This window comes from Myotis daubentonii, chromosome 5 (assembly GCF_963259705.1).
Source record: "Myotis daubentonii chromosome 5, mMyoDau2.1, whole genome shotgun sequence".
Classification (NCBI taxonomy): Eukaryota; Metazoa; Chordata; class Mammalia; order Chiroptera; family Vespertilionidae; genus Myotis; species Myotis daubentonii.
Genome location: NC_081844.1, coordinates 6178209 through 6191073, shown reverse-complemented (window position 1 = coordinate 6191073; position 12865 = coordinate 6178209). Strand labels below are relative to the sequence as shown.

Here is a 12865-nt window from a genome sequence, read left to right as displayed (position 1 = left end):
ACTAATAAAGAACACATTTCAAGGAATACACAGCAGATTAGGGGAAGCTGAGAAGGATCAGTGAATTAGAAGTCAGAGTAGAAAAAAATCATTCAATCAGAGAACCAAAAAGAAAACAACAACTAAAAAACAGGAGGACAGCTTAAGGGAGCTGTAGGACAACATGAAACATAACAATATTCGCACAATAGGTTTGACTGAAGGAGAAGAAAGTGAGCAAGGGATAGAGAAGGTGTTTGAAGAAATAATAGCAGAAAACTCCCCTAACCTGGTGAAGGAAAAAGTCACACAAGTCCAGGAGGCACAGAGAACTCCAAGCAAGAAGAACCCAAACAAGTCCATGCACAGACACATCATAATTAAAACGCCAAAAATTAAAGACAAAGAGAGAATTTTAAAGGCTGCAAGAGAAAAGCAAACTGTTACCTACAAAGGACCTCCCATAAGGCTGTCAGCTGATTTCTCATCAGAAGCTCTACAGGCCAGAAGGGAATGGCATGAAGTATTCAAGGATTTGAAACCAAGATTACTATATCCAGCAAGGCTATCATTCAAAATACATGGTGAAATAAAGAGCTTCCCAGAGAAAAAAAAAAAGGCTAAAGGAGTTTACCACCACCAAATCAGCACTGCAAGAAATGCTAAAGAGACTGCTGTAATGAGGAAAGAGAGAGAGAGAGAGAGAGAGAGAGAGAGAGAGAGAGAGAGAGATAGTCATGCAGAATTAAAATGGCAATAAATAAGTACCTGTCAATAACAACCTTAAATGTAAATGGACTAAATGCTCCAATCAAAAGACATAGGGTAACTGAATGGATACAAAAAAATGACCCAACTATATGGTGTCTACAAGAGACCCACCTCAGAACAAAAGGCACAGGATGAAAATGAAGAAATAGAAATTTTTTTTCCATGCAAATGGAAATGAAAAAAAAAGCTGGGGTAGCAATACTCATATCTGACAAAATAGACTTCAAAATGAAGGCCATCACAAGAGACAACAAAGGTCACTACAAAATACTAAAGGGATCAATCCAACAAGAGGATATAACCCTGGTAAACATATATGCACCTAATATAGGAGCACCTAAATATATATATATAAACTTCTAGAGGACTTTGAGGGAGAGATCAAAGCAATACAATCATAGTAGGGGACTTTAACACCCTGCTGACTTCATTGGATAGATCTCCTAGACAAAAAATTAATAAGGAAACAGTGACTCTAAATGACACACTGGATCAAATGGATTTAATTGACATTTATAGAACATTTTACCCCAAAGCTGCAGAATATGCATTCTTCTCAAGTGCTCATGGATCCTTCTTAAAGATAGACCACATTATAGAACACAAAACATGTCTCTACAAGTTGAAGAAGATTGAAATAATATCAAGCATCTTCTCAGATCATAGTGGAATGAAATTAGAAGTCAATTACAGTAAAAACACTCAAAAGCATTCAAACACATGGAGGCTAAATAGCATGTTATTAAACAACTAGAGGCCCGGTGTGAGAAATTGTGCATGGGTAGGGTCCCTAGCCTGGCCAGCAATCAGGGCCAATCTATGAAGCGACCGATGGGGCGATTGGGGGACCCCACTAGCACCCACCTTGGCCAGCCTGGTGCCACCCACTTGCCAGCCCTGCCCCTCGCCACTTCCGCTGGTCACCTCCTTCTGTGGGGCAACCGGCAGGGTTATCAGGGGACCTCTGCTGGCACCTACTGTGGAGGTGACTGGCAGGTCAATCATGGGGGCAGTGCTGCCTGCTCACTGGCCGGCCTTGCCCCCAATCACCTTGCTGCCCCCTCTGGTCGCCTCCCTCTGTGGGGTAACCAGTGGGGTGATTGGGGGCCCCCACTGGCACCTGCCTTGGTTGGCCTGGGGCCTGCCTGCTGGGGGCAGCTCCTCCATTTAGCATCTGCCCCCTGGTGGCCAGTGTGTGTCATAGCAACCAGTTATTCCACTGGTTGTTCCACTGATCATTCCGCCATTTTGTCAATTTGCATATTAGGCTTTTATTATATAAGATGAATGGGTTACCAATGCACTCAAAAAAGAAATCAAACAATGCCTGGAAACAAATGAACAAACAACAATCCAAAATCTCTGGGACACAGAAAAGCAGTCCTGAGAGGAAAATTTATACCACTACAGGACTACCTCAAAAAACAAGAAAATTTAATAATAAACTATTTAACCCTACAACTTGAATAATTAGAAAGAGAACAACAAGAAAAGCCCAAACTAAGTAGAAGAAAGGAAATAATAAAGATTAGAGTAGAAATAAATGACATAGAAATTTAAAAAAAAACAATACAAAAAAAATCAATGAAATCAAGAGCTGGTTCTTGGAAAAGATAAACAAGATTGATGAACCGTTAGCCAGACTCATCAAGAAACAAAGAGAAAGGACCCAAATAAATAAAATCAGAAACAAACACAGAGATGTAACAACTGACACCACAGAAATACAAAGGATTGTAAGAAAATACTATGAACAACTATATACCAACAAGCTGGACAATGTGGATGAAATGGACAAATTCCTAGAAAAATACAATCTCCCAAAACTGAATGAGGAAGAATCAGAAAACCTGAATAGGCCAATAACAACTGAGGCAATGGAAGCAGTAATGAAAAAACTCCCAGCAAACAAAAGCCCTGGTCCAGATGGCTTCAACAGGGAGTTTTACCAAACCTTCAAAGAACAAATTACACCTTTACTCCTCAAACTATTCCAAAAAATCCAAGAGGAAGGAACACTTCTAAGCTCTTTTTATGAGGGCAGTATGATCCTAACTCCAAAACCAGATAAAGACACTACAAAGAAAGAGAAGTACAGGCCAATATCCCTGATGAACATAGATGCTAAAATTCTCAACAAAGTATTAGCAAACCAAATCCAGCAATATATTAGAACTATCATACACCATGACCAAGTGGGGTTTATTCCAGGAATATAAGACTGGTACAATTGATTTTCAAATCAGTAAATGTGATACAAATAAACAAATTGAAAGACAAATCAATAGACACTGAAAAGGCATTCAACAAAATCCAACACCCATTTTTGATAAAATATCTCAGTAAAGTGGGAATAGAGGGATCATATCTCAACATAACAAAGGCCATATATGACAAATCTACAGCCAACATCATAGTCAATGGGCAAAAACTAAAACCATTTTTGCTTTCACCAATCTTATTCAACATAGTACTGGAAGTCCTAGCCACAGCAATCAGACAAGAAGAAAACGTAAAAGGCATCCAAATTGGAAAGGAGAATTAAAATTCTCATTATTTGCAGATGTCATGATATCATACGTAGAAAACCCTAAAGACTCCACCAAAAAACTACTAGACTTAATAAATGAGTTTGGCAATGTAACAGGATACAAAATTACACCCAGAAATCGATGGCATTTTTATACACCAATAATAAATTCTCAGAAAAGAAACTAACAAACAATCCCATTTACCATTGTAATAAGAATATTAAAGTACTTAGAAATAAACTTAACCAAGGAGGTAAAAGACTTGTACTCAGAAAACTACAGGATGGTGAAATCAGAGAGAGAAAGATATAAACAAGTGGAAGAATATATTGTGTTCATTGATTGGTAGAATCAACATCATTAAAATGTCCATACTACCCAAGGCAAACTATAGATTCAATGCAATCCCTATTAAAATACCAATGGCATATTTCATAGCTCTAGAACAAATACTCCAAAAATTTATATGGAACCAAAAAAGACTCCAAATAGCCACAGGAATCTTGAGAAAGAAGAACAAAGTTGGAAGGATCACAATACAAGATTTCAAGTTTTACTACAAAGCCACTGCAATCAAAACAGTCTGGTACTGGCACAATAATGGGCATACAGATCAAGGAACAGAACAGAGACCCCAGAAATCAACCCAAGCCATTATGCTCAATTAATATTTGATAAAGGAGGCAAGAGCTTACAATGGAGTCAAGACAGTCTCTTCAATAAATGTTGCTGGAAAATTGGACAGATACATGCAAAAAAATGAAACATGACCTCCAACTTACACCATACAGAAGAATAAGCTCAAAATGGATAAAAGACTTAAATGTAAGTCATGAAACCATATGAATCCTGGAAGAAACCATAGGCAGAAAAATCTCAGACATCTCTCATAGCAATATGTTTACAGCTACATCTCCTAGGGCAAAGGAAACTACGGAGAAATAAACAAATAGGACTACATCAAAATAAAAAGCTTCTGCACAGCAAAAGAAACCATCAACAAAATGAAAAGGGAGCCCACTGTATGGGAGAACATATTTGGCAATGATACATCTGATAAAGGGTTAATATCCAAAATATTTAAGGAACTCATATAACTTAACAAAAGGAAGACAAACAATCTAATTAAGAAATGGGCAAAGGGACCCACAGGAACCACAGGAACACTGGCTGAGTGGAAGTCCTACAACTAGGAGGAAAGAGAAACGCATACGGACACTCAGAGGAGGCGCAGTGCCGAAGTCAAATTCTGAGGTGCGGAGTGCGCGGAGAGGGCTGGCGGCGGAGGGCGCGGTTGGCGTTTTCAATCGGGAGGGAGTCGCAGACTCTGAGCACCAGACCCGGGCGAGTCTTTAGGGACCCAGACTCAAACGGGAGAAGCGGGACTGTCTGGCTTCGGTCAGAGCGAGTGCAGCTTTCTCTCCGAGCTTTGCAGCGGGTGCTGGGACTCAGAGAGGCAGAGCCCCTGGGGACAGGACTGAGAGCCGCCATAACTGCTCTCTCCGGCCCACCCTGTTGATCCTGTGCGACCCGCCCTGCCCACGCCCTGCACAGAGGCATTTGCCAGATAGCCTCAGGCAAAGGCTAGATTAGCACCTCCCTAGAGGACAGAAGTTCTCTCACTGCTGACACAGCTGATTCTCATAGCCACTTGGCCTGGAGGTCAAACCCTCCCTGGAATTAGCTACAACAATCAAGATTTATCTATAAGACTGCGAACAAAGACCACTAGGGGGTGCACCAAGGAAGCATAACAAAATGCGGAGACAAAGAAACAGGACAAAATTGTCAATGGAAGAAATAGAGTTCAGAACCACACTTTTAAGGTCTCTCAAGAACTGTTTAGAAGCTGCCGATAAACTTAATGAGATCTACACGAAAACTAATAAGACCCTCGATCTTATATTGGGGAACCAACTAGAAATTAAGCACACACGGACTGAAATAACGAATATTATACAGACGCCCGACAGCAGACCAGAGGAGCGCAAGAATCAAGTCAATGATTTGAAATGCGAGGAAGCAAAAAACATCCAACCGGAAAAGCAAAATGAAAAAAGAATCCAAAAATGCGAGGATAGTGTAAGGAGCCTCTGGGACAGCTTCAAGCGTACCAACATCAGAATTATAGGGGTGCCAGAAGATGAGAGAGAAATATTCAAAGTGATGAATACCAAGAACCTACAACCAAGATTACTTTATCCAGCAAAGCTATCATTCAGAATTGAAGGTCAGATAAAGAGCTTCACAGATAAGGAAAAGCTAAAGGAGTTCATCACCACCAAAACAGGATTATATGAAATGCTGAAAGGTATCCTTTAAGAAGAGGAAGAGGAAGAAAAAGGTAAAGATACAAATTATGAACAACAAATATGCATCTATCAACAAGTGAATCTAAGAATCAAGTGAATAAATAATCTGATGAAAAGAATGAACTGTTGATTATAATAGAATCAGGGACATAGAAAGGGAATGGACTGACTATTCTTGGGGGGGAAAGGGGTGTGGGAGATGTGGGAAGAGACTGGACAAAAATCGTGCACCTATGGATGAGGACAGTGGGTGGGGAGTGAGGGCGGAGGGTGGGGCGGGAACTGGGAGGAGGGGAGTTATGGGGGGGAAAAAAGGGAACAAATGTAATAATCTGAACAATAAAGATTTAATTTAAAAAAATTAAAAAAAAAAAAAAAAGAAATGGGCAAAGGGCCTAAATAGACACTTCTCCAAAGGGGACATACAGATGGCCAAGAGACATATGAAAAAATGCTCAAAGTCACTGATCATCTGAGAGATGTACATTAAACGGCAATGAGGTATCACCTCACACCTGTCAGAATGGCTACCATCAACAAATCAACAAATGACAAGTGCTGGCGAGGATGTGGAGGAAAGGGAACCCTGGTGCACTGCTAGTGGGAATGCAGGCTGGTGCAGCCACTGTGGAAAGCAGTATGGAGTTTCCTTAAAAAATCAAATATGGAATCTCCATTTGACCCAGTTATTCAACTTCTAGGAATATATCCTAAGAAACCCAAAACAGCAATCAGGAAGAATGTATGCACCCTTATGTTCGTAGCAGCACAATTTACAATAGCTAAGATCTGGAAACAACCCAAGTGCCCATCAGTAGATGAGTGGATAAAAAGCTGTGGTACATTTACACCATGGAATACTATGCAGCTATAAAAAAGAAGGATCTCTTACCCTTTGAGACAGCATGGAGGGACCTGGAGAGTATCATGCTAAGCAAAATAAGCCAGTCGGAGAAAGACAAGTATCACATGATCTCACTCATATGTAGAATTTAATGAACAAAATAAACCGATGAGCAAAATAGATTTGGAGACATAGACCTGGAGCAGATTGTCGAATCTCAGAGGGAAGGTGGGGGTAGGTGGGAAGAGATCCACCAATGAACTTGAATGCAGTTTTGCATAAGCCATGGACACAGACATGGGTGAAGACCTGGGGCGAGGAGGTAGGGGCAAGCTAGAAGGGGTTATTGGGTGGGGGGCAGGGAGGGAGGGGGCATATGTAATATTTTTTTTAAAAAGAGAAGTGACTCGTGAGTTGGGTTGAGTCTGTTTCTTATCATTTTTGTTTCCTCCATCTGATAATTTTTATGGAGATTTGTTTGATAGCTGCAGGAGGAAGTTGGAAATTCCCGTACCACCTTCTCTGAGATCTGTCACTCCCCTCCCAGTGTCAGCATCTCCTTCATCTTCCAAGATCAGAGCATAGTCCACAATTCTCCAGTGATGAAGAGGTCCCCGAGAAAGGCGGGGAGTACACAACTTCATGGAGGGGAGGGGGTTGTTTTAGGCTTCTCTCGCCATATCTCTGATCTAAAAACTGACAAGCACCAAAATGAATCATTGGCAGTGTGTTGTATGGAATCTCTTTTTTTATTTTTTCCATTTTGATTGTTCCTGAGAATTTCACCATCAGCTCTTCACCATCTCTTACCTGTTACATGTTAAGTTTCTTAACTTTGTCCGTAATTCCCTGTCATTCTGCCGTACTCAGTGAGGACAGACATTCTCCCTACAATATTAGCCACATTACATCTTTCTCTAACTCATAAATGTCCACATACTTCCTATGTGCCTTTGAAGATCTCCATCATCAAACACCAAACTGTATGTTCAGCTTCTCCTATTGGACTTATCCTTGAACAATATGCTCCAGTTATCGGCAACTGAACTGTCATCCCTGAACCACCATATACTTCAAACTCATATATTTTCACGTTGTTCCTCCAATTTGGCAAATCTTTTCCTCCTCGTGGAAGCCTGCCTAACATGTTCACCACAGTCCAAACAGCAGTTCCTCAGACGTGTCCTTTCTTTCCGCCACTCCAACCAGAACCCCCTTCATTTCTTCCTCTTGTTTCTATAGCTCATGGTTTGTGCTTCTCCCCAGAACACATACTCTGCCCCACCTGCAAAAGACGCTGCGGTGGTGGAGGGGGAGCCACACAGGCCTGGCATCGGGAATTAGACCCGCGGGGTCTGCCACGGGTGTGCATGTATTAAATCACCGGGCCGCACACGGAGGCTTCACTGGTCACCTTTTGGTTCTCTCTCGGCTACACAAGCTCCAATTTTTAAAATGCTATTAATTACAGTGTCTCCTAAAGGGGCTTCTCAGTGTTTAAAATTAGCATCCAGTCGGCCTGCGGACTGAAAGGTCCCAGGTTCAATTCCAGCCAAGGGCATGTACCTGGATTGTGGGCATATCCCCAGTAGGAGATGTGCAGGAGGCAGCTGATCGATGTTTCTCTCTCATCGATGTTTCGAACTCTCTATCTCTCTCCCTTCCTCTCTGTAAAAAATCAATAAAAAATATATTTTAAAAAATAAATAAAATAAAATTAGCATCCACTGGAGTTTCTCCTCTATGTTTCATTTTTTTCTGGAGGCTCAAAGTGCTGTTTCATATAGGTTTTCCATAAATATTAACCCTAAAGAGAGGGAAACATTTTTATCAGAGCACATGTTTGAACTCAACTCCTTGAGCACAGTTGTGTCATCTGTCCTCCATCTTCCAAGAAGACATACAGGTAAGTGCCCAAAAGCCATACGAGAAGGTGCTCAACATCACTAATCCTCAGAAACGCAAGTCAAAGCCACCAGGCGGCCCCTCACGCCGTGTAGGATGGCAATCACGAAAAAGGCAAATAATGACCAGTGTGGGGAGGGCGGGGAAACTGGGAAGCTTGTTCATAGGCATGCACATGGCGCCGGCACTGTGAAACACACATGGAGCACCCTTAAGAAATTAAAACTACGGTATGATCCAGCAACCCCACTTCTTCATAGTTATCCAAAGAGATCATTATCAGGATCTCAAAGAGATGCTTGTGTCCCCACTGCAGCATTATGCACAATAGCCATGGTATGGAAACCATGCATATGTTCACTGACAATAAATATAGAAAATGTGGTATATATATATATATATACAATCAATTATTTTTCAGTCTTAAAGAGGAAGGAAATTCTATCAGGCCATCATGGCTCAGTGGCTCAGCAACATCCTATGAACTAGGAGGTTATGGTTCGATCCCCAGTCAGGGCACATGCCCGGGTTACAGGCTCCATCCCCAGCGTGGGGCATGCAGGAGGCAGCCAATCGACGAGTCTCTCTCATCATTGATGTTTCTATCTCTCCCTCTTCCTTCCTCTCTGAAATCAATAAAAATATATTTTGTGTTTTTTATTTTATTTTATTTTTTGCTTTTGTTGCTGGTGCAATGGAGGCCATCAAGAGTGCTAATGTTTCCAGGGTCCGAAAGAAGCAATGATCACAGGCCATTGAAGAGGTAGAAGAACTGTTGTTGATTTGGATAAAGGAAAAGCAGTTCGCTGGTGACAGCATTTGGGGGGCAGTGACATGTGAAAAAGGGAAGATGCTGCTTGCTGACCTGAAAGACAGCCCTGGACCGAGCGCTGGAAGTGATCCCATTAAGGCTAGGAGGGGTGGTTTGATAATTTAAGAAAAGAAGTGTTTGTTTACAGGTAACACCATACATTAGACATGCACTGTATATAAGAAAGGTTAAAACGGGGAATCATTTTGGGGTCTGGAATAAATTAATTCAATTTACATTTTTCCTAATGGGAAAAAAAAATGATTTGGTTTTTAAAAATCCCTTCTCGAACAGCCTTCGAGAATGAATTAAGTTTGAGAACCAAGGTCCCACTGTTTATCAAAAAAGAAAGAAAGAAAAAGAAAAGAAAACAGGATCGCAAAGAGATATCTGCACTCACGTGTTCATCACACTTTAGTCACAACCTAAGTATCTGTCAGCAGATGAATAGAGTCAGCAGATGAATAGATTAAGATGACACATCTCTATCTCTACCTCATCCATATCTATACAACCCAGGGGTGGGGAGCTTTTTTTCTGCCAATGGCCATTCGGATATTTATAACATCATTCGAGGGCCTTACAAAATTATCAACTTAAACATTAGCCTGCTAGCCCTAGCCAGTTTGGCTCAATGGATTGCGCATCAGCCTGTGGACCAAAGGGTCCCGAGTTCAATTCCGGTCAAGGGCACATACCCAGGTTGGGGGCTCAATCCCCAGTGGGGGACATGCAGGAGGCAGCTGGTCAATGATTCTCTCTCATTGATGTTTCTGTCTTTCCCTTTCCCTCTCCCTTCCTCTCTGAAATCAATTTAAAAAAGATATTTTTTAAAAATTAGCCTGCTGTATTTGGTCAAACATTTAATTAACTCACCCCTAGTGCCTTGGCAGGACCAGGCCAAAAGTTTCCTCGGGCCTTATACAGCCCCCTGGCTGACATTCCGCACCCCTGACAATGGAGTACGATTCAGCCACGGGAAAGGGAATCCTGCCACTTGTAACAACATGAATGGACCTTGAGGAAATTATGCAAAGTGAGATAAGTCAGACACAGAGACAAGTACTGTGTGATCTCAGCTACATTTGAAATTTAGAGAAGGTGGACTGTAGAAACAGAGAGAGGATGGTGGTTGAGAGAGGTTGGGCAAGGGGGAAATGGGGAGATGTTAAAGGTACAAAGCTGCAACTAAAAGATAAGTCTGGGAGATCGCATGTACAGTGTAGTGATTACAGACAACAGTGCTGTATCATAAACTTCAAAGTTTCTAAGAGACTAGAGCTTGTTTGCACCATGAAAAAATTATAATTATGTGATGTGATAGAGGTGTTTGCTAATGCCATGGTGATAATCATATTACAATATACAAATGTATCAAATTAACATACTGTATACCTTAAACTTGCATAGTGTTCTATATCAACTAGAGGCCCGGTGCATGAAATTCTTGCACGGGTAAGGTCCCTAGGCCTGGCCGGAGATCAATGCCAATCTGTGGGGCAACTGGCAGGGCGATTGTGGGGCCCCCAGTGGCACCTGCCTTGGCCAGCCTGGCACCATCTGCTCGCTGGCCCTGCCCCCCACTGCCCTGCACCATCTCCCTCTGCAGGGCGACTGGAAGGGTGATCAGTGGGTCCCCCACTGGCTTGGGGCCTGCAGGCTGGGGACAGCTCCGGGGCTGAGCATATGCCCCATGGTGGTCAGTGCACGCCGTGTAAATGGTTGTTCTGGTGGTCATTCCGCCATTCTGTTGATTTGCATAGTAGGCTTTTATTATATAGGATTATATGTCCATTTAAAAAAATAGTCTTGTTAAATAACATAATATAATTAGACTCTCTAGAAGGATTAGGAACGTGGATGGGGAGTGGGGTGCTGTTCTTTAAGGTTAAGAAAGATGTAAAAAGAATAATGCCTGTTATCCATATCTTTTCTACAACTTCAAAAGCATTTGAAAATGATAGAGGTAAAAGTCACCAATAAAGGGCATTACTTAAGCCTGGCCAATGTGGCTCAGTGGTTGGGCATCAACCTTTGAACCAGGAGGTCATAGTTCCATTCCCATTCAGGGCTCATACCTGGGTTGTGGCTCCATCTCCCCTGGGGGCAGGCAGGAGGCAGCCAATCAATGATTCTCTCTCATCATTGATGTTACTATCTCTCTCTCCCTATCCCTTTCTCTCTGAAATCAATTAAAAAAAAATATAGTCTTTAAAAGGCACTACTTAAATCAAAAGCATTTGAGTCAGTATTGTGCATCCATAATTCCAACAACCAGACTGCTTATTCTAATGCCGACTCCTTAACGCTGATGTATGGGAAGATAATCTCTATACCCAGGTGAGAAAACAGGTGTAGGAAGGTTCAAGTGACCATTGTCTAGGTTGCTAAATAGATTATAGGATACACAGTTAAATTTGAACTTCAGATAAACAATGAGGTTTTTTTTTTAGTATAAGTATGACCCATGCAATAATGCTCCAAATATTGCATGGGGCATGCTTATCCAAAAATATATTTATTTATTGGATATTCAAATTTGCTTTGGTACCTTGTATTTTTATTTTCTAAATCTGGCAACCTACCATGGCTCCAAGGTAAGGCAAGAGAAGGAGTGGCGGGCGGGGGTCGCTGTCTTCTCAGAGGATGCTGTGTTCCGCCCAGCCTTCTTAAGCACAAATGCCCCACCCTTCGAAGGGTGAGGGCCCAGCCTCCTCCCCGCTGTTCTCTTTCTCCCAAAGGGCGCAGCGCCCAGAGTCAGGACTCACCTCAGTTCTCTCGGGAGACAATTTCCCATCCTCTCCAAGTGACTCGGTTTCTCAGCTTCTGAGTTTCACTCCACTTTGGTTAGTCTTGACCAAAGCAACAAGGGTGCAACATGGGGCAGGATGTGACATCTGACCACTTGAGCTCCCACCAACCACCGGCTGCCAGGGGATGAGCATGTTAGAGAAGGAAGGAACCGTTCTGAAGGGGAGGGGAAAAGAAAGGCATGCTTTTTTCACTGAGAGAGAGAGAGAGAACATCAGGCTGCAGCATGGGAGAATAAGTCCAACATGCTAGAGTCACTTGGCTTTCAAGGCCATTCCAGGATTGCAGGATCACGTCTGGCAGGGACTTTCCTATTCCTAAGAAATCTGATGTCAAGACTCCCAATATGTTATTCTCTTCCAAGCACTCAAGAAGAAAGCCTTTTAGAAGAAAAAGAAAAAGAAAATCTGTGTTCCCCCAGCCATAAAAACCCAATCATATGTAATGTCTTTCCTCAGAGCTCTGACACATCAATAGACAAGACTACAAAGAAAGAGATGAGCATGGCAATGGAAGGGTCTTGATGTGGTTCAAGGTAGGCCACAGAACAATTGTTCTTCCTGTTTTTCCAAAGTTAAGGTCACAAGGGGAAGGACAGGGCCTGACAGACCCATCTGCCCATCTGGTCCCCACTTCCTCCCCTGCCCCGCCCAGCAGAGCCACAGAGCACAAGCTGGCTGCAGAGATAAGGCAGGCCACTAGCTGGCTGCTGACTGAGCCGTTGCTGGTGGGGAGTGAAGTGTCTCACTCACCATGTCTTCCACCCAGTGGCGCGCAGAGTCTTCAGTTTTCATCCAACACAAAGTTGACTTGCTGAATTCAGAAGCTAGATGTTCATCTACTCCAGTATTTTTTAACCCTCACCTGAGCACATGTTTTTATTGATTTTAGAGAGAAAGGA

General features: G+C 42.3%; 1 protein-coding gene across 1 annotated transcript in view; it reads right to left on the bottom strand.

The window, feature by feature from the left end:
- The window catches only part of GCSAML (germinal center associated signaling and motility like), a 35321-nt gene extending 23196 nt beyond the window's left edge, over nt 1-12125 (bottom strand). Inside the window, exon 1 of the mRNA XM_059695125.1 lies at nt 11922-12125. Coding sequence (XP_059551108.1) covers nt 11922-11950 — 29 coding nt within the window. The 5' untranslated portion in view covers nt 11951-12125. The remainder of the gene's footprint in view (nt 1-11921) is intronic.
- Nucleotides 12126-12865: the final 740 nt, after the last annotated feature.